Source organism: Salvelinus fontinalis, chromosome 21 (assembly GCF_029448725.1).
Source record: "Salvelinus fontinalis isolate EN_2023a chromosome 21, ASM2944872v1, whole genome shotgun sequence".
In the NCBI taxonomy this organism is placed as follows: Eukaryota; Metazoa; Chordata; class Actinopteri; order Salmoniformes; family Salmonidae; genus Salvelinus; species Salvelinus fontinalis.
The window spans coordinates 1,562,960-1,585,646 of NC_074685.1; the positions used below are offsets into that span (position 1 = coordinate 1,562,960).

General features: G+C 43.5%; 2 protein-coding genes across 2 annotated transcripts in view; one reads left to right on the forward strand and one right to left on the reverse strand.

Moving 5' to 3' along the window:
- The first annotated feature begins 270 nt into the window (after positions 1 to 270).
- fech (ferrochelatase) lies at positions 271 to 22,447 on the forward strand. The gene is made up of 11 exons (XM_055873570.1): positions 271 to 524; positions 1,424 to 1,550; positions 2,283 to 2,402; positions 3,308 to 3,456; positions 6,315 to 6,449; positions 7,415 to 7,521; positions 10,989 to 11,087; positions 11,525 to 11,632; positions 14,631 to 14,795; positions 16,551 to 16,610; positions 19,707 to 22,447. The coding sequence occupies exons 1-11, from the start codon at positions 485 to 487 to the stop codon at positions 19,836 to 19,838; spliced, it is 1,242 nt and encodes a 413-aa protein (XP_055729545.1). The 5' UTR covers positions 271 to 484; the 3' UTR covers positions 19,839 to 22,447.
- LOC129818041 (one cut domain family member 2-like) overlaps positions 16,623 to 22,687 on the reverse strand; it is a 58,677-nt gene continuing 52,612 nt past the window's right edge. The window contains exon 3 of the mRNA XM_055873567.1: positions 16,623 to 17,217. Within this exon, the coding sequence (XP_055729542.1) occupies positions 17,087 to 17,217 (131 nt within the window). The 3' untranslated portion in view covers positions 16,623 to 17,086. The remainder of the gene's footprint in view (positions 17,218 to 22,687) is intronic.

Here is a 22,687-nt window from a genome sequence, read left to right on the forward strand (position 1 = left end):
GTTACTGCTCCACTACCGTTGCAATAAACCTGTTAAACAAAGTGAAATACAAGGGTTAGAATTTGGCAGATATTTTCTTGAGTAACTTCCTTCTCCAGACTTCCTTGTGTTTTTGTACAGATACATTTCCTTGTACACCAAAGAAAATGGAATATGTATCCAAAACTCACTGTGTTTGGTGGTTTATAGAACAGAACAGCACCAAAAGTTAGGAGAACACCATGGGCTACTTACTGGACGACAAGGCTAGGGGAGTGCACAGCCTCCTACGTCAGAGCACAGGCATGGCTTGTAAACACACATGACAAGTGCTGTTAGTGTGCTTTCTGTCAGTGTCAGTCCTCGGGTGTAGAGGCTGGAAGGAATTTAGCTAGCGAACACGCAATTTGTTATATGGACAAAAAGGACCCGCTGACTGGATCAAATCACTCATAGAAGTACAGGAATCCACCATTTAATCGTGTGAAAGGGACGCTAAGGAAACATGATGTCTGTATTGGGAAGAGCGAGTCGGCTCATTCAATGTAAGTTGATGGTAGCTAGCTACTTTTTGCTAATGTTAGCGAGCTAGCTATACAGATAGCTGGTAATGCTGAAGTTGGTTAGCTAGCAAGTTAGCAGCAGCACGAGAACATGAACACAGACAAAAGTTACCAGTGTCTTTGACATGCATTTGCTGGTTGGCTAGCTAGCTAACAGCGAAATGCTAGCTTATATTGCCCACTACCATGCCCTTTACCACAGTCGCTAGCTAGTCAGCTAACTAGCATTGCTTTTTAACCTTCAGGTTGTGAATGAGTAAGGTATTTCGTGAGAGACCGAACTTCACTGATGCCTCAAGACAGCATTATACTAGCACAAATTTTTTCGTAAATATTTCATTTTTAATTAAATCGCAATAATATGCCAAGTCAAAAGCTAGCTAGCAAGTATTGCTTCTAGCTGGTTTGTTTGAGGACTAACCACACACTAACTAATGTTTACTAAACCTTGGACAAACTGCTTTGTCATATTATTGAGCTCTTCCAGGAGTTAAATTAACTGTGAAAAATAGCTACATCGGCTAAAATTGAGGCAATGTAACGTTTATTTAGCTAATGCAATTCAAAGTTACACAACTGACATTTTTTTTCAACTTGCATAACCCTGCGCCGCTTAGCGTTCACTGATTGTTGCTGCAGCCAGTTAGACACTACTAGTCTACTGAGCTATTCTTAAATAACAAATACTAAAGTTGCTGCTCCCAAGCTTGACAGATAATACATGTTGGTAATGCCTTAAAATAATTATAGAAGTTTTGCTTTCAGTATGATTACAAAATGTAATGTTTTTCTTATCTGTTTTAGGCATAGGCTTAGAAGGAAGTAAATCAATTTAAATGTCTGATTTTGACTTTCATTCTTGTCACCTCTCTCCCCTTCAGTTGCCAAGTGCAGTAACGCCATAAACCTGTGTGTTACGACATCTCTCAGAAGACAGTCTAGTAGTGCAACCGCTGCAGCCTTCGTCCAGCCAGCCTCCACAGCCACCCCAGAAGCTGTAGAAAACAGGTCCAGTACAATAGACTAGAGAGAGGGAATAAATATCCCTTTGATTAAAGTACTCTTTTACCCTGTCGTCATTCATACTGAAACGTGTTGAGTGAGAACCTGCATGTAGACACTAGCCTAGACACTACCCTATTCTTCTATGTTGATGAAAGCACTAAATTGACGTCAGGAGTCCTACACCAAGTTAAACAAATGCAAATACATAAAGCTGTGTGAGCTGTGTTGCTTACACCAAAAAAATTGCAGACTGAAGTTCAATGCAGAGATGGGGATCTCTAAAAAGGCAGCAGCCAAAATGTAGGACCACGCTGAGCTTCAATGGGTTCAGTAAATGTAAGACTGAGCAAGAACAAACTATAGTTTTGTGTGTGCTATCACTTCCTTCAATACAGGGCCTGGATAAATACTTACTTTCCACAGTATAGTACAGTAGTGTAGGCGTAATTTGGGGGGGGGGGGGGGAGACGTATGCGTGCCAGTTAGTTATGTAGGTGGTAGAGACCTCGTACGGCCTTGCTCCATGTGTTTCAATGGCACCTCTTTCTGGATACATGCCTAGATATCAGATTTATACTAGGGATATCTGCTTGGCTCTTTCAGTTCTGAATAGCACAGTACTGCTGTACATGTCCACACAGAAACATAAATACATGGATACTTGCTTAGACGTCTTGAGTTACAATTGTAAATAATGATACAGCATTAATGTAGAACTGTACATATCCTTTGCAGAAAGCCCAAAACGGGGATCCTAATGATGAACATGGGAGGACCTGAGAAACTGGACGATGTTCACGATTTCCTGCTGCGCCTTTTCTCCGACACCGATCTGATGAAGCTTCCTGTTCAGAAGTAAGTGTACTCGTACATACACACTGTGATGGACCTGAAGTTATTTCCAATGTTTTAAGGGTTTATAAAAAGAGTATTTCCATACTGACTTTTACATGAGTCCTTTGTATGACTGACCAGATGGGACTCATTCCCTCCCAAACAATAAAAGAACACATCAATATTTTCAACCTACCTGGCACCCCTTACAAACAATAACCTCAAGTCAAAACCGTTACAACACACACACAAGGACAAGGTAAATTTATGTTTGCCAGGCCCAAGATCTATTTGTGCCATCTTGCCATAGATAGATTACACTGATCAGCAATATAAACACAACATGTAAAGTTGTGGTCCCATGTTTCATGAACTGAACTAAAAGATCCCAGAAATGTTCCATACACACAAAAAAAGCTTATTTCTCTCAAATTAAGTGGACAAATTCGTGTACAGCCCTGTCTTTTTTTTTATTTCCCGGACATTAAACTCTGTTTTAAAGTCACCAGTCGTGGTGAAATCCCGGAACAGTTTCCTTCCTCTCCGGCAACTGAGTTAGGAAGGACGCCTGTATCTTTGCAGTGACTGGGCGAATTGATACACCATCCAAAGCCTGATTTAAATAACTTTACCACGCTCAAAGGGATATTCAGGATCTGTTGTGTTTAAAATAAAAACATCTATGAATAGGTGCCCTTAAATTCATTACTTGATTATTGAGGGACTGTTTTTGCTTTGGTATTATGTGTAGATTGATGAAGAGGGAAAATAATTTAATCCCTTTTTAGAATAAGGCTGCAACGTAAGGAAATGTGGAAAAAGTCATGGCGTCTGAATACTTTCCGAATGATCTTGGGACCAAGTTACATTTATTACTCCAGAAGTTGACATGATTTATGACGATGTGAATCTCTCTTCCTCCTCAGTCGACTTGGGCCGTTCATAGCGAAGCGGCGCACCCCTAAGATCCAGGAGCAGTACAGCCGGATCGGAGGAGGCTCCCCTATCAAGGCCTGGACCACCATGCAGGGAGAGGGCATGGTCAAACTGCTGGATGAGATGTGTCCGGAAACAGGTCAGACCGTAACACTTCATAGCCCATACATAACACTTCATAGCCCATACATAGCTCAGCGTTCAACACCATAGTGCCCACAAAGCTCACCGCTAAGGACTCTGGGACTAAACACCTCCCTCTGCAACTGGATCCTGGACTTCCTGACAGGCCGCCCACATGTGGTAAGGGTAAGGGGGCTCCTCAGGGGTGCGTACTCAGTCCCCTCCTGTACTCCCTGTTCACCCACAACTGTGTGGCCAAGCACAACTCCAACACCATCATTTAGTTTTCCTGACGACACAACAGTGGTAGGCCTGATCACTGACAACGATGAGACAGCCTATAGGGGGAGGAGGTCAGAGACCTGGCCTGGGTGGTGCCAGGACAACAACCTCTTCCCTCAATCTGAGCAAGACAAAGAAGCTGATCGTGGACTACATGCCCCCCATTCACATTGACGGGGCTGTAGTGGAGCGGGTCGAGAGTTTCAAGTTCCTTGGTGTCCACATCACCAACAAACTATCATGGTTCAAACACACCAAGACAGTAGTGAAGAGGGCACGACAACGCCTATTCCCACTCAGGAGACTGAAAACAATTGGCATGGGTCCCCAGATCCTCAAAGTTCTACAGCTGCACCATCGAGAGTATCCTGACCGGTTGCATCACCGCCTGGTATGACAACTGGTTGGCATCCGGCCGTAAGGCGTTACAGAGGGTAGTACGTACAGCCTAGTACATCATTGGGGCCAAGCTTCCTGCCATCCAGGACCTCTATACCAGGCGGTGTCAGAGGAAGGCCCAAGAAATTGTCAGACTCCAGTCACCCAAGTCATAGACTGTTCTCTCTCTGCGACCGCATGGCAAGTGGTACCGGCGCGCCAAGTCTAGGACCAAAAGGCTCCTTAATAGCTTCTACGCCCCCCCCCCCCCTCCCCCATTTGTTTTTACACTGCAGCTACTCACTGTTTATTATCTATGCAAAGTCACTTAACCCTAACCTACATGTACAAATTACCTCGTTATTTTATTGTTACTTAAACATTTTGTTTTAGTTTATTTAGTAAATATTTTCTTAGCTGCATTGTTGGTTAAGGGCTTGTAAAGTAAGCATTTAACGGTGAGGTCTACACCTGTTTTATTTGGTAACAAATAAAGTTTGATTTGACATACCACTTAATAGCCCAAACATTACCAGGGTTCTGCACTAACTTTTTCCACTGATGGTGCTAGTACTTATAATACCTTACTTATAATTTAATAAACACCCCATTTTACTTTAGTGACTATGTACCGTTTTTTTTTTTAAGTGGGCTATCGTACGAGGCTTTAACATTAAACCAACCAATGTCAAAGGTCAGGGATCAGCAACTAGATTCAGTCACGGGCCAATTTCCTTTTCTTGAGGGGATGGTCGTAGGGCCGGAACATATTTACATATAATTTGTAGACTGCAAATTGACCGCAAGAAGCACAAATAGATATAACATTTGACTAAGATTACGTTTTAGTTTTCATACTTTGTTTACATTTTGTATATGATCACATATTGCTCTATTGCGTGTGAGAATACTTTGGAACAGATTTACAAAATTAAAATCACCTGGAGCTGATTTCCTGGTGTTTTTACACTCTTATATCCAACAATAAAAGAAAATAAAGAAATATAAAATATAATTTAATTAAAATAAAATAAAAATTGCTCAGAACTTGGCCGAATTAAACCCCCTGTGGGACGGCAGTTGGGGGAACAAGGACCTGCCTGATAATATGCTGCTAAAAGCATTTTTCCCCCCTTCTCTCTAATCTATTGATGACCAGATACTTCGGTTGTAACTGGCTCTGTTGCAATCACATTTTACAGTTGATCGACAACATTAGCACTGTTACAATACTTGGACTCCTCTTTGTTTTAACAATAGCCTTTATAAAAAAAACAAAATGTCTCTGTTGCTGCTGCATGAGTTTATTGGTTGTCTTGCTATGAATCAAACAAGCTATCACCTATTTTTTTAATATTTTATTTAACCTTTATTTTACTAGGCAAGTCAGTTAAGAACAAATTCTTATTTACAGTGACGGGCCTAGGAACAGGCCTCCTGCCAGGATGGGGGGGCTGGGATTAATAATATAGGACAAAACACACATCACGACAAGAGACAATACTACATAAAGAGAGACCTAAGACCTTATTTCTTGGTTGACTCATATCAACATCTCAGCTCTTTAGTGGTTTGCTAGGCTAAATAAATACAACAGAATATGCCTAATTTAAAAAGAACATTGATGGAAATAAATAAATAAAAAATGCTTGGCAGAGCATACCAAGGCTGATTGGTCACACCCTTTAAAAAAAATATATGTTTGTATAATTAAACAAATGTATATATTTTCATAATTGATGATGACATGACCTGTTCCATAATGTGCCTGGAGATAGTTGTGAGTGGAAGGAGAGTGTGTCACACTCACACACTGCTTCCTAGCCTCTATATGCTTTCAGGCACTAGCACTAACACTGGGCCACACAGTCCCCAAAACACACCGTCTCACTGTTTCATCGCTGTAGTGTTTTAACTGTCGTTGACACTGGCTGGGTGTGGCGGGGGAGATAGTTGAGGAGTGTTATTCCACACCCCTTTACACCACACTTTACTGATAACGGGGAAATGTTTTAGCTTTACGTGGGCACGTCTTACGTAAGACCACTCTGTGTTTTGGCCTAATTTGGAGAGCTTGTAATTCAATTATATTCCCTAAGTATACTTTTTTTTTAATCCATTTTACTAATGCTAACTTAGATGTGAAATGAGAAATGCCATTTTTATAATCAGCTTTACAGTTCTCACATTCATGTTTTGTTTTTATGTCTACAGCTCCTCATAAATTCTACATAGGGTTTCGCTACGTACATCCTCTGACGGAGGAGGCTATTGAGGAGATGGAGAAGGATGGAGTAGAGAGAGCAGTGGCTTTCACCCAGTACCCACAATACAGCTGTTCTACAACAGGTAGGCCCATTACCCACAATACAGCTGTTCGACAACAGGTAGGCCCATTACCCACAATACAGCTGTTCGACAACAGGTAGGCCCAGTACCCACAATACAGCTGTTCTACAACAGGTAGACCCAGTACCCACAATACAGCTGTTCTACAACAGGTAGAACTGGGGCCGAGCTGACAAAGGTAAAAAATCTTAGGTATCCCCCTTTCCTTTCCCACCTTCCCTAATAAAAGTTTGATTTACATTTTCCAATGTCCTCATAGTGCTTTACATTGTAACTCACCTCATCCACTACTGTCCCTGTTCTGGACCTGTCACCCACTCACACATCACACTAACTTTTTCAAAAAGTTAGTCTTGGCCTGGGAGTTACTGATAAGTGGACTTGATCTTGTTCTTATCAACACAAGAAGACACAGGAAGACTGAATACGCCACACCCTACATCCCATCCACTTAGTAGTACTTTTGTAAAGCACTGTGGAAAACTGTTTTGAAGGGCTATATAAACACATTACCGTTCAAAAGTTTGGGGGTCACTTAGAAATGTCCTTATTTTTGGGGGAAAAGCACAAAAAAAAGTTTGTCCATTTCTAAAATAACATCAAATTGATCAGAAATACAGTGTAGACATTGTTAATGCTGATTGAATTTTTATTATTTTTTAAATGGAATATCTGAAGCTCATTATCAGCAACCATCACTCCTGTGTTCCAGTGGCGCGTTGTGTTAGCTAATCCAAGTTTATCATTTTAAAAGGCTAATTGATCATTAGAAAACCCTTTTGCAATTATGTTAGCACAGCTTAAAACTGTTGTCCTGATTTAAAGAAGCAATAAAACTGGCTTTCTTTAGACTAGTTGAGTATCTGGAGCATCAGCATTTTTGTGTGTTCGATTACAGACTCAAAATGGCCAGAAACAAATAACTTGGTGTGTGTTGTAATGGTTTGTTTTGTTGTTGAAAACAGGCAGCAGTCTGAACGCTATCTATCGATACTACAGCAGCAGAGCAGACAGGCCTAAGATGAGGTGGAGTGTCATCGACCGCTGGCCCACACACCCCCTGTTGGTCGAGGTGAGACTCCCTAACTGTCTACAATCAAAATGATTCCACACATAAGTTACAGGGGTCTCAATTCCCTCTGATAACCTCAATGTTTTATGACATTTTACCTGGATGGCAAATCCACTCACAGTATCAGATTGTTATAGTCTGTTGAGGTTAAGAAAGGACAATAACTATCTTTAGTCAGGGTTAACCCCTAAAGGGAAGACCCATTGCTATTTCTGGTGTCACCCATGGTCCTCATTTTTAAAGAGGCAGCACTGAAGTCAGGGATGTTACTCTAGGTTAAATAGAACTGTAGAACTAGGTTAAATAGAACTGTAGAACTAGGTTAAATAGAACTGTAGAACTAGGTTAAATAGAACTGTAGAACTAGGTTAAATAGAACTGTAGAACTAGGTTAAATAGAACTGTAGAACTAGGTTAAATAGAACTGTAGAACTAGGTTAAATAGAACTGTAGAACTAGGTTAAATAGAACTGTAGAACTAGGTTAAATAGAACTGTAGAACTAGGTTAAAGAAGCATTTTAAGGCCAGAACAGAACATAATGTCATGGGCTGTAATGGGATTCCCTTCCTGCCTTTGTAATTAGCTGTGTCTGAAAAGAAGCCCCACTCCTTTTTGACCAAGTAGTGCACTCCTTTTTGAATGACTCCATTTCTGTTCCAGTGGAAATTTAAAGTGAAAACTGAGTACAAATTAACAAGCAAAGTTAAAGAGAACATCTCTAGGACATGTCGTCCTAACGTCAGCAATGTTGTGTTCATTTGGGCACCAAATGGAAGAAAATAGACTGAAACAAGGAGGGGACGTCCAGAAACGAAATTTATTTTTGGGGTTCTCCCTTTGCATAACGTTTTGGTACGGTGTGCACTAATAAAAACCGACACAGACAACCGCGCGAAGAGCAGATTGATCGTTGAGTCATGATGTAAATGTCTGTCCAATAATATCGGTATTGTCTCTGCAGTGAGTCATGGTATAGGTCACTGTCAATAAAACATCACAGTACGGTGCAGTGTTCGATTTGGCTGCTGGGAGGGGGGTGGGCAAGGAGACCCGCAGCTCTGCTAAAACCATTGAAAACTACGTGCCGTTTTCAAGGGATTGTTAAATAAAGGTTATAACTATTTGGTTGTTATAACATCACCTATTGAAGAGCAGAGTCACAACTACACATTTCCTGATTAAATCCATGCAATGGAATTGCCCACATCTATCATCAACAGAGTTATAGTTATTTTTCCGTGAAGGGCGGGATTAAGAGGGAAGCGTGGACAACGAGTCTCCATTGGTCCGCTAGGTTTGGAGTGACGGTTCTATCATCAACAGAGTTATAGGCTACACTACAGCAAGGACCTGCATGATCAGGAAACCTCAGTTGACCTTGTCATTTCAGATAATGTGACAGTAGCCTCACAATATCTCTCAATATGCCACCATTAATTTGATATTTGAGTGATTTATAAAATAAAAGTGAGCTATACCTGACAAGTATGAGTGGTTTAGGTTAATTCCCCATCCTTTGTGGGCTCTGTCTGTCAAGCAGCAGAAGGGCGCATTTGCCAATGTACAGTTAACGTTAGCTAGTAATGTTTACTTTGTTAACTTACTGGTAGAAACTTTGTACAGTTAGCTAGTAATGTTAACTTTGCTAGCTACTGGTAGAAACTTTGTACAGTTAGCTGGTAATGTTAACCTTGCTAGCTACTGGTAGAAACTTCAGTTAGCTAGTAATGTTAACTTTGCTAGCTACTGGTAGAAACGTTGTACAGTTAGCTGGTAATGTTAACTTTGCTAGCTACTTGTAGAAACTTTGTACAGTTAGCTGGTAATGTTAACTTTGCTAGCTACTGGTAGAAACTTTGTACAGTTAGCTGGTAATGTTAACTTTGCTAGCTACTGGTAGAAACTTTGTACAGTTAGCTGGTAATGTTAACTTTGCTAGCTACTGGTAGAAACTTCAGTTAGCTGGTTTTGAGTGACGGTTCTATCATCAACAGAGTTATAGTTATTTTTCCGTGAAGGGCGGGATTTAGAGGGAAGCGTAGACAACGAGTCTCCATTGGTCCGCTAGGTTTGGAGTGACGGTTCTATCATCAACAGAGTTATAGGCTACACTACAGCAAGGACCTGCATGATCAGGAAACCTCAGTTGACCTTGTCATTTCAGATAATGTGACAGTAGCCTCACAATATCTCTCAATATGCCACCATTAATTGGATATTTGAGTGATTATAAAATAAAAGTGAGCTATACCTGACAAGTATGAGTGGTTTAGGTTAATTCCCCATCCTTTGTGGGCTCTGTCTGTCAAGCAGCAGAAGGGCGCATTTGCCAATGTACAGTTAACGTTAGCTAGTAATGTTTACTTTGCTAGCTACTGGTAGAAACTTTGTACAGTTAGCTGGTAATGTTAACTTTGCTAGCTACTTGTAGAAACGTTGTACAGTTAGCTGGTAATGTTAACTTTGCTAACTTACTGGTAGAAACTTTGTACAGTTAGCTGGTAATGTTAACTTTGCTAACTTACTGGTAGAAACTTGGTACAGTTAGCTAGTAATGTTAACTTTGCTAGCACCTGTTAGAAACGTTGTACAGTTAGCTAGTAATGTTAACTTTGCTAGCTACTGGTAGAAACTTTGTGCAGTTAGCTGGTAATGTTAACTTTGCTAGCTACTGGTAGAAACGTTGTACAGTTGGCTAAACGTATAGTGATAGGTAGACCTAATGTACTTTTTTCTCCAACCAATGTAAGACTACCTAGCGAAGTTAGCTAACATTATCCCTTTTTCAACATTTGTTTTAAATTTTTAATCCTGATTGCTGCTGAGAGACATGATAGGCTACATTGATTGATGGATCACATCAAATTGGCTAGCTAGGTAACAGATCACGTCAATATGGCTAGTTAACAAGCTAACTTTCAGGGGACAAACTACCCGGCTATATCCAAATAGTGTTTGATTTGCTTTCCATCTATAGCGGTGGTGACAGTAGTCCGACTGACAACTTTATCAGGACGAGGACTTGGCCATGTCAAGCTCTTTCCAAAAGGGTCATGTCTGATGAAGCTAGCTACAGGGCTTTTCTATTGTGTTACAGCCTGAATTTAAAACCGATTCAATTGAGATTTCTTGTCACTGGCCTGGGAAGCTTGTGGAAGGCTCCCCGAAACGTTTGACCCAAGTTCAACAATTTAAAGGCAATGCTACCTAATACTTATTGAGTGTATGTACACTTCTGTCCCACTGGGAGTGTGATGAAATAAATAAAAGCTGAAATAAATCCTTCTCTCTACTATTATTCTGACATTTCACGTTCTTAAAATAAAGTGGTGTTCCTGACAGACCCTAAAACAGGGAATTTTTACTCTGATTATATTATTGATTATGACATGTGTCCTAATAATATGACATGTGTCCTAATAATATGACATGTGTCCTAATAATATATCTGTATTGTCTCTGTAGTGTTTCTCCCAGCATGTCCTCAACGAGCTGCAGAAGTTTCCCCCAGAGAAGAGGGATGATGTGGTTATCCTGTTCTCAGCTCACTCACTACCCTTGTCTGTGAGTACAGCACTGTTGCTAACGACACGCATGTTAATCGTCATGACGTCGGCATGCCAGACATTATCAGACATTATCAGTGGAAATTAAACATGGCTACTTTTTTCTAGTAGGGATGTGTGACGGTTCAGTGTTGTTGTTGTACTATGGCTCTGTGAGTACAGTGCTGACCATTCATAGAATACACATTCCTCTAAGACGTTATCGGGACGTTACTAATTGAGGATTTCATTGAAGACTCGTGATACAAGTTTTACCCCAAAAAATAAACATTGATAACTAAAGCACTTTATGTTGACGTAAGAAGGGCTATATATAAATATATTTGATTGATACATTTTGCTTTGAAAAGTTCAATGAGAAAGAAGGGGGTTAAGTGTTGTCTGTCAAGATGGGTAACCAGGCAAGTTTTCAGTGTCAGTCTTGTCTCTCTCTAGGTGGTGAACAGGGGAGATCCGTACCCTCAGGAGGTTGGAGCCACTGTGCAGAGAGTCATGGAGAGACTACAGCACTGTAATCCTTACCGCCTGGTCTGGCAGTCCAGGGTAACGACCACACACACACACACACACTGTCTTTCATCTGTGGTGCAGAGAGAATTACAGCCTCAACACTTGGATGACTTCTACACTCGTGGTTACCTCCTCGACGTTTCTAGTTCAGGCTAAACGCACAGAGCCACTGGCTAGATAGTCTTTTTCAGGACTGTGTTGTTGTTCTGTAGGGGTCTTGTGGTGAAAGGGTTTCTCCATCGGGGCTAATGCAATACAGTGAAGGCTGTCCACTCTACCCAGAATGAGTGTGAAAGCGCTTCGGTGATGAAATCGCACTTCCTTTTGTTATAAAATACATTTTACCAAGAAAAATGTTACATTTTGTGGTCGTAGTCTATAAAGTCGCAAAAAGGCTAAATTAGCATGCCACGAGCTGAATTAAATGCAAAAGGCTTTGAAAATGAAAGCTTAAAATACCCTCAGTGTTCCGTTGACATAGATACGCTTGTTTTTTATGTGTGAAATCATCGTAAAGAAAGATCAGGAGTTTTGAATTTGTATGAAAATCAAATATAAAAGATGCTACATGTCGTCTCAAAATCAGTATCCATAAGATGCTGCAGTGCGTGAGGCGTCACTACAGCCCCGGATTCGATCCCAGGCTGTGTTACAGCCGGCCGTAATCGGGAGATCCATGAGGCGGCGCACAATTGGCCCAGCGTCGTCCAGGTTAGGGGAGGGTTTAGCCGGCCGGGATTTCTTTGTCCCATTGCGCTCTAGCGACTCCTTGTGGCAGGCCGGGCGGCTGCAAGCTGACTTCGGTCGCCAGCTGTACGGTGTTTCCTCCGACACATTGGTGCGGCTTCCGGGTTAAGCGAGCGGTGTATCAAGAAGCAGTGCGGCTTGGCAGGGTCGTGTTTCAGAGGACGTATGGCTCTCGACCTTCGCCTCTCCCGAGTCCGTACGCGAGTTGCAGCGATGGGACAATTCTGTAACTACCAATTGGATTTCACGAAAAAGGGGCGAAAACAAAATGAATGACTACATATCCATCTGACCTCCTATATTGTTTTATGTCCTGCAGATTTGAGAAGATGACTAGTTCAACGGGAAAGTGAGCCTGTCAGGTATTCAGTAGCCGTAAGACTGCATCCAGCCTAGCTGACACAACAAAAATTTAAATATAGATTGACCACATTAATCCTCTGGCCTCCATTTGAATTATTCTGGCCACTCTACAAGGGTGTAAACTGGGCCACTCTACAAGGGAGTAAATGTTAAATAACCTCTGAACGGCTCATGATAGAGACATGCGGTTTGGACAATTGGTTTTCTTATAGGATTATCTGCACAACTAACATATTTTACCCATTGGTCAAAATATGCATTTTTAATTGGACACTGTGGTCACATGGCTGAGACCATTGGTCTTATTGAGGTAGAAACACAGGGCTGAGACCATTGGTCTTATTGAGGTAGAAACATAGGGCTGAGACCATTGGTCTTATTGAGGTAGAAACAGGGCTGAGATCATTGGTCTTATTGAGGTAGAAACACAGGGCTGAGACTGAGAGCAGACAGAAAGCATCTGATATGATGATACATGTTGAGCAACCCTGTGGTGATCAGTATGTAATGCCAGTCTATATGTGGTGGCCCAGACCCTTGACCCCCTGGCCTCACCAGGTTTCGTAACTGACACATCACATAATTATTAGTTCAGCCACAGCATTTAATTATATATATATATATATATATATATATATATATATATATATATATATATATATTAAATGTAACCTTTATTTAACTAGGCAAGTCAGTTCATTTACAATGACGGCCTACACCGGCCAAACCCGGACGACGCTGCGTCGCCCTATGGGACTCCCAATCACGGCCCGGATGTGATGCAGCCTGGATTCGAACCAGGGACTGCAGTTTAACACCCGTGGATCTTCTAAATACAATACTATATTATCAATTTGGTTGGAACTCTTAATGTATTCACATATCTAATGCTCTGTCTTAATTTGAAAAGCCTGAATTGCTTTTTAATGATGTCGAGTCTATTATGACTCATGTGAAATTAACTTAAAGTTGTATTTTTTGCCTTTTCCATTTCAGAAAATGTCCATAATATATCTGCATTAATAGTGGAATGATAGTGTTTCACAGTATTACTAACCTGCCAGTGTTGTGATTGGCTGTGATATTCGTCTATTGATTTCTCCTGCCGGAGCGGCATCTGTTTCTCGAAATTGGGAAAGCTGGTTCAACTTTGTGGCTGTGTTTTTTATCTAGTGGAAATCGAGTCAAGTGGCCAATGTAGAAATCACTCTGTCATTTCCTGGTTGCAAAATTGGTTTTACGTCTCTCAATTTGAATAGTGAATAGTATATGGAATCATTGTACCATCTAAATCGCTGTGAAATATCTTTTTGATAACAAAAAATATATTTTTTCCAGCTGGTGGGCGGAAACCATAAGTCAAAGGCTAAAGCATCAGTCTCCCATATTTATAAAAAAAAAAAAATTCAATCTATTTTATTTAACCTTTTATTTAAACTAGGCAAGTCAGTTAAGAACAAATTCTTATTTACAATGACGGCCTACACCGGCCAAACCCGGACGGCGCTGGGCCAATTGTACGCCGCCCTTATGGGACTCCCAATCACGACCGGTTGTGATACGGACCTGGATTTGAAACAAGGTGTCTGTAGTGACGCCTCTTAGCACTGAGATGCAGTGCCCTTAGACCGCTGCCCCGGAGCCCGAGTGGCGGAGAAATGGGATGAAGGGGAGATTTTGTTTTGAATGCAGCCTAGTGCTGTTGCAATTCACCTAACTTCCACATATGAAATTCAGAGACATTCTTGGTGCAGCAGCTTTTCAAAAATAAATCAGACTTGATTGTCCTCTCTAGGTCGGTCCTATGGGGGCCGTGGCTGGGCCCTCAGACAAATAATTGTGTGTCTGTCCTCTCTAGGTCGGTCCTATGGGGGCCGTGGCTGGGCCCTCAGACAGATAATTGTGTGTCTGTCCTCTCTAGGTTGGTCCTATGCCGTGGCTGGGCCCTCAGACAGATGATGTCATCAAGGGTCTGTGTGAACGGGGCAAGAAGAACCTGCTGCTGGTCCCCATCGCCTTCACCAGCGACCACATCGAAACGCTGCATGAACTTGACATTGAGTACTCCCAGGTGCTGGGAGAGGAGGTACGTGTCTGTGTGAGCTAGACATCGAGTACTCTTGATGGGAGAGGAGGTACGTGTCTGTGTGAGCTAGACATCGAGTACTCTTGATGGGAGAGGAGGTACGTGTCTGTGTGAGCTAGACATCGAGTACTCTTGATGGGAGAGGAGGTACGTGTCTGTGTGAGCTAGACATCGAGTACTCTTGATGGGAGAGGAGGTACGTGTCTGTGTGAGCTAGACATCGAGTACTCTTGATGGGAGAGGAGGTACGTGTCTGTGTGAGCTAGACATCGAGTACTCTTGATGGGAGAGGAGGTACGTGTCTGTGTGAGCTAGACATCGAGTACTCTTGATGGGAGAGGAGGTACGTGTCTGTGTGAGCTAGACATCGAGTACTCTTGATGGGAGAGGAGGTACGTGTCTGTGTGAGCTAGACATCGAGTACTCTTGATGGGAGAGGAGGTACGTGTCTGTGTGAGCTAGACATCGAGTACTCTTGATGGGAGAGGAGGTACGTGTCTGTGTGAGCTAGACATCGAGTACTCTTGATGGGAGAGGAGGGACGTGTCTGTGTGAGCTAGACATCGAGTACTCTTGATGGGAGAGGAGGGACGTGTCTGTGTGAGCTAGACATCGAGTACTCTTGATGGGAGAGGTCAGTGAGTGTTTCTTATGTAACTACTTACCTAACAAGACAATGTCATAACTTACTATGATGTGGAAAACTGTGGAGTGAAGATTATACATGACAGATGTTGTATAGAAAAGAGTGTCCTTCCATCAAGAGATTCTGTCGGAGAAGTAGAATAGTAGAGACAGGAGGACTATAGCCACCATACTAATCACAGATCAGTTATGGGGTCTCTCTCTCTGTCTCTCTCTCTGTCTCTCTCTCTGTCTCTCTCTCTTTCTCTCTCTCTTTCTCTCTCTCTCTCTCTGTCTCTCTCTCTGTCTCTCTCTCTGTCTCTCTCTCTGTCTCTCTCTCTTTCTCTCTCTCTTTCTCTCTCTCTTTCTCTCTCTCTTTCTCTCTCTCTTTCTCTCTCTCTCTCTCTGTCTCTCTCTCTGTCTCTCTCTCTGTCTCTCTCTCTGTCTCTCTCTCTGTCTCTCTCTCTGTCTCTCTCTTTCTCTCTCTCTTTCTCTCTCTCTTTCTCTCTCTCTTTCTCTCTCTCTTTCTCTCTCTCTTTCTCTCTCTCTCTCTCTGTCTCTTTCTCTCTCTCTTTCTCTCTCTCTCTCTCTGTCTCTCTCTCTGTCTCTCTCTCTGTCTCTCTCTCTGTCTCTCTCTCTGTCTCTCTCTCTGTCTCTCTCTCTTTCTCTCTCTCTCTTTCTCTCTCTCTTTCTCTCTCTCTTTCTCTCTCTCTTTCTCTCTCTTTCTCTCTCTTTCTCTCTCTTTCTCTCTCTTTCTCTCTCTTTCTCTCTCTTTCTCTCTCTCTCTCTGTCTCTGTCTCTGTCTCTGTCTCTCTCTCTCTCTCTCTCTCTCTCTGTCTCTCTCTCTTGCTCCCCGTCTCTCGCTCCCTGTAGACTGATCCCTGACCTGTCACTGATATTACGGGAGACTGTGTACTCTCCCGAGTTATTAAAGGAGGACATGGTTTCTGTAGGTTGATGTTGTTTGTCTGTGGACCCTTTAAAATCTTCAATAGTGGTAGACTAAAAGTACACTGTCCCGTCCACCAGTCTAACGTCTCGAGAATATTATGGACCGTACAGGAGAATTAAATGTTTTACCTTCCTGCTTGTTGTGGTGCTGAGTTAACCAAGTCCTATGTTCTCTTACAGTGTGGCGTAGAGAACATCAGAAGGGCTGAATCTCTGAATGGAAACCCAATATTTTTCCAGGTAGGAGAGGCAACGGACATGTTTTCACTGCTTTCTTCACAGTACATACGGGGTCCTATGTCGTCCTTAGCAAATGCGCCACCTTGACATATTTTGTGAACTTGCCTTGTTTTACACACGTAAATCTTGTTCTGTGGAGACTATTCCAAGTGTTTAATCAAATCAAATGTATTTATATATCCCTTCGTACATCAGCTAATGTCACAAAGTGCTGTACAGAAACCCAGCCTAAAACCCCAAACAGTGAGCAATGCAGGTGTAGAAGCACGGTGGCTAGGAAAAACTCCCTAGAAAGGCCAAAACCTAGGAAGAAACCTAGAGAGGAACCAGGCTATGAGGGGTGACCTCTTCTGGCTGTGCTAGGTGGAGATTATAAGAGGACATGGCCAAGATGTTCAAACATGACCAGCAGGGTGAGATAATAATAATCACAGTGGTTGTAGAGGGTGTAACAGGAGTAAATGTCAGTTGGCTTTTCATAGCCTATTCAGACGTCGAGACAGCAGGTGCGGTAGAGAGAGAGAGGAAAACAGCAGGTCTGGGACAAGGTAGCACTTCTGGTGACAGCCAGGAGTCATCAGGCTAGGTAGTCTTGAGGCATGGTCCTCTGGGAGGGGAGGGAGAGTAAGACAATTAGAGGGAACACACTTAAATTAACACAGGACACTGGATAAGACAGGATAATTACATCAGATATAACAGACTGACCCTAGCCCCCCGACACAAACTATTGCAGCATAGATGCTGGAGACTGAGGCAGGGGTGGATGGGAACACTGGCCTCGTCCGACGATATCCCCGGACAGGGCCAACCAGGCAGGATATAACCACACCCACTTTGCCAAAGCACATCCCCCACACCACTAGAGGGATGTCTTCAACCACCAAGTTACTACCCTGAGACAAGGCTGAGTATAGCCCACGAAGATCTCCCCAAACCACACGAGCCCGAAGGGGCTTAAAACCGGACAAAAAGATCACGTCTGTGACTCACTCAAGTGACGCACCCAGCCTAGGTGCCGGCATGGACCATTGGCTAGCCAGACCATTCCATAAAGATGGAGGTTTGAGTCTCTCACATGGCTAGTCAGACCATTCCATAAAGATGGAGGTTTGAGTCTCTCACATGGCTAGTCAGACCATTCCATAAAGATGGAGGTTTGAGTCTCTCACATGGCTAGCCAGACCATTCCATAAAGATGGAGGTTTGAGTCTCTCACATGGCTAGCCAGACCATTCCATAAAGATGGAGGTTTGAGTCTCTCACATGGCTAGGCAGACCATTCCATAAAGATGGAGGTCTGTGTCTCTCACATGGCTAGTCAGACCATTCCATAAAGATGGAGGTTTGAGTCTCTCACATGGCTAGGCAGACCATTCCATAAAGATGGAGGTTTGAGTCTCTCACATGGCTAGTCAGACCATTCCATAAAGATGGAGGTTTGCATCTCTCACATGGCTAGCCAGACCATTCCATAAAGATGGAGGTTTGAGTCTCTCACATGGCTAGTCAGACCATTCCATAAAGATGGAGGTTTGTGTCTCTCACATGGCTAGCCAGACCATTCCATAAAGATGGAGGTTTGCATCTCTCACATGGCTAGCCAGACCATTCCATAAAGATGGAGGTTTGAGTCTCTCACATGGCTAGTCAGACCATTCCATAAAGATGGAGGTTTGAGTCTCTCACATGGCTAGTCAGACCATTCCATAAAGATGGAGGTTTGAGTCTCTCACATGGCTAGCCAGACCATTCCATAAAGATGGAGGTTTGTGTCTCTCACATGGCTAGTCAGACCATTCCATAAAAATGGAGGTTTGAGTCTCTCACATGGCTAGGCAGACCATTCCATAAAGATGGAGGTTTGAGTCTCTCACATGGCTAGGCAGACCATTCCTTAAAGAAAACACCAGGTGTCACAGTAGCATCAATTAAAGGCTTCTAATTTACATATTTAACAAAATAAAGTTTTCATGCATTCCTCTACAATAATAATCATGTTTAATAGATTTCTATGTGTCTCATAAATCAGCCAAAATGTCCATACATTTTCTTTCTGACATCAAAATGACTGTAGCAATGTGTGTTACATGTATGTGTAGACAGCCCGAGCGTTGGATAAAACACTCCGTCACTGTTGATCATTCAATATCCCTAGTGTAAGTTCCAAGCAAATACTGGGCACATACTGCTTCTCGCTCTGACTCCGAGAGATGGTGAGACTTCATCAGTAGTGCTGGAGGAATCAAAGATGTTCAGAGAGACGTTTTGAAGCGGCAGCCCCTCCATGACCTCTTACTTCTAACTGTGTGAGGGGTTAATTTAAGAGAGGGAGGGAGAGAGGCAGTGGGTAGTGCTACTCAGACCGAGCAGACCCCAGCTAACTAGCTGGGAAGAAAGCCCTGGGGAACGGCTGGCCAGCAAAGGGATTGGCCTATCCCTCCCTCCCTCCGGCCACGCTCAGCCCTCCTGCAAGGCCGTCTCTCTCTCTTTGTCTCACTCCCCCTCTCACTCGGTTATTCTGCGTACTATGTGTTTATTTTTGGAGGTGTTCATTTTGTTTATGGCGAGGTCGCTTATAGGTAAATATATATATATATATACGCTGTCTCCTGGTAGCGCCTGCATGCTCTGGACACTACGCTGACAGACACAGCAAACCTTTTTGCCACAGTTCGCATTGATGTGCCATCCTGGATGAACTGCACTACCTGAGCCACTTGTGTGGGTTGTAGACTCCGTCTCATGCTACCACTAGAGTGAGAGCACCGCCAGCATTCAAAAGTGACCAAAACATCAGCCAGGAAGCATAGGAACTGAGAAGTGGTCTGTGGTCACCACCTGCAGAATCACTCCTGTTTTGGGGGGTGTCTTGCTAATTGCCTATAATTTCCACCTTTTGTCTATTCCATTTGCACAACAGCATGTGAAATTTATTGTCAATCAGTGTTGCTTCCTAAGTGGACAGGTTGATTTCACAGAAGTGTGATTGACTTGGAGTTACATTGTGTTGTTTAAGTGTTCCCTTTATTTTTGTGAGCAGTGTATATATATGACAAATCAACTGAACTTTGACCCTTGACCCTCCACTCTCAGGCTCTGGCAGACCTGGTCCAAACCCACCTGAAGTCAAACGAGTCCTGTTCCCGTCAGCTCACCCTGCGCTGCCCACTGTGTACCAACCCCACCTGCGGAAAAACCAAGGCCTTCTTCGCTAATCAGAAATGACCCTCCTCCTCAACCATTTTCTAGTGTTGCAAACTGCAGGTAACTATCCCCCCCCAAAAATGTCCTGGTTTCCCTGAAATCCTATTTGAAGGATTCTGGATTTCCTACTTATTTCTTCCTGATTCCTGGATTCTTCCAACCGGGATTTCTAGAAAAGCTGGGAATTCTGAGTCACCTGCCCTCTACCCATCTGTTACTACGGGACAGAGCACACGTTTCTTAGTAACTACCAGAAGAAGAAGCAGACAAACTAGGGTAGAAGCTGTCAGTCCGCCTCTCATTAAAGCTATAAGACAAGTAGAGTTGCACTTATTTTGTCCCCCTTGCCGCTCGCTCACATTCCATCAGTTTTCCAGGGATTCAACGATGTCCATTTCATCCCTCCTATCTTTTTCCAAAGAGGAAGATAAACTGGACTGTAATCCTTTCTCACCTGGTCCAGTTGGTTTGTACGCCATGCTCAGGGACAGTAGCGAAGCGTGTCCCCCACCCCATTCTGGTATGTCATCCACAGTGTCTCTTTGAGACCCTCTCTGAAGTCTGGTGGACTGTCCCCTGCTTTGAGACCTCTATCTCCTCCCGGCCTCCAGAGGATCCCTGCTTCCATCCTTGTAGAGGCACGACTCATCCAGAGTCGACGCTCTTACCTTTCCCACCCAGTAATCTCCTCTGACCTCTAATCTCTTATACGGAACCATAATCCCTGGTTCCACTTCCACAAAGTGCTGCTGCACATCTTGCCCCTGCATGAGTCCCTGTCTCTCCCCGGTTCAACCTCTCCTCTCCCTGCTTCAGTGCTGCAGTGTCCCCCATCCCTGTCTCTCCCCGGCTGGCCTGTCACCTCCCTGCTGCAGTGTCCCCCATCCCTGTCTCTCCCCGGCTGGCCTGTCACCTCCCTGCTGCAGTGTCCCCCATCCCTGTCTCTCCCCGGCTGGCCTGTCATCTCCCTGCTGCAGTGTCCCCCATCCCTGTCTCTCCCCGGTCAACCCCTCATCTCCCTGCTGCAGTGTCCCCCATCCCTGTCTCTCCCCGGTCAACCCCTCATCTCCCTGCTGCAGTGTCCCCCATCCCTGTCTCTCCCCGGTCAACCCCTCATCTCCCTGCTGCAGTGTCCCCCATCCCTGTCTCTCCCCGGTCAACCCCTCATCTCCCTGCTGCAGTGTCCCCCATCCCTGTCTCTCCCCGGTCAACCCCTCATCTCCCTGCTGCAGTGTCCCCCATCCCTGTCTCTCCCCGGTCAACCCCTCATCTCCCTGCTGCAGTGTCCCCCATCCCTGTCTCTCCCCGGCTGGCCTGTCACCTCCCTGCTGCAGTGTCCCCCATCCCTGTCTCTCCCCGGCTGGCCTCTCACCTCCCTCAGCTCCGAACCTGCTGCCGGTCTAACTATGGGCTCCGTGGCCTCATCCATCTAACCTGAGCTGTGTTATAGCTGCTGCTGTTTAGACAGACAGACATATTCTTAGCGACTAGCAGCGTTGACATGCTCTCCGTTGTCGGTAACGTGCCTTTTTACACTTGCTCTTTGAACATTGATTCAACTCTGTGCTTTTTATATGTAATTTACTCCAATGTGATAATTTACCAGGGTCGTGTTCATCAGGGCACACCGTAACTAAACGTTTTTAAATCATTTTGCAACCCCCCCCCCCCAAAAAAGTACAGGAGCGTTTCTTATTGGGCAAGTTGGAGGAGAACCTCTCTGTTTTCAGCCGTTTTCTTCTGTTACGTGCCTGCTGAACACAATCCCGATTTTCTAATGTATTTAAGAAGTCATCTGTAAATCATGTTGAAGAAACTTTGATGTATAGAAATTGAGGTTTGTTTATAGATGTGTTTGGATACCATAGTTTAATAAGACATTATACCATCTTATTGTTGAATAGTCGTTTCTGATTGGGTTTGAAGAGCATTTTAGAGCGTACATTACTTCCCTATAACGCATGGTATATCAGCACGGTTGAATTCAATGACTTTCGTTTACTCTTACATGTTTTTGTTTAAGATGCTTTTGAAATCAAAGGTCAAATTGAGAACAGTATTGGCCGTGTTGAACTCAATTTTCATCATCGCAAACTAGGACTGATAGTTTGGTTAGCTAAACTAGCAACGTCTGTCTGTTTGGTTACCACGGCAACTACTGTAGCTATCTCGTCAACCTGCTAGCTTCTTCAGTGGACGTTGAACACAATTACAGCCGGCAAATGTGTTCAATTACAGCCGGCAAATGTGTTCAATTACAGCCATGTTATCAAAGGGATAATCAACTCGGGGCTATATGCGTTTTCTGGAAAATAACCTCCCACGCAGTTGCATGAAGTCCACTCTGCTAGCGCGTCGTGGGAACACGTCGTTAATTATTTTCCATAGAACACACAGCCCTCATTGATTATCTCTTACATATATGATTTGTGTGTGTATATATATAGTGAAGAGATGCCGCTTCATGTTACATCGTTGTGATTTTTTTTTTTAAAGGTTTATTTATTTCTGTCTGTCATAAAACACCACCTGCTCTGCTGTTCAAAATGTGTTATCTAATTTTTACTGGAATACAACATTTAACACCAAGTCTTCCACTACATCTAATAAAATGGACAACATTAAAAACATTTTGCATCATTTCATCAGATCTTCAACAACCCAGTCCTACATCTGGGGGGTTGGGGCTATTAGAGGAGAGGGCGGGGCTATTAGAGGAGAGGGCGGGGCTATTAGAGGAGAGGGCGGGGCTATTAGAGGAGAGGGCGGGGCTATTAGAGGAGAGGGCGGGGCTATTAGAGGAGAGGGCGGGGCTATTAGAGGAGAGGGCGGGGCTATTAGAGGAGGGGGGGGGGGGGTTGGCACAGCAG

Excerpts from the sequence above, each read along its gene's own strand:
- fech (XM_055873570.1), top strand. The coding sequence starts at position 485 with ATGATGTCTGTATTGGGAAGAGCGAGTCGGCTCATTCAAT. Across the intron at positions 7,522-10,988 it reads CACACCCCCTGTTGGTCGAG|TGTTTCTCCCAGCATGTCCT; the intron begins GTGAGACTCCCT and ends TTGTCTCTGTAG. Across the intron at positions 11,088-11,524 it reads CTCACTCACTACCCTTGTCT|GTGGTGAACAGGGGAGATCC; the intron begins GTGAGTACAGCA and ends GTCTCTCTCTAG.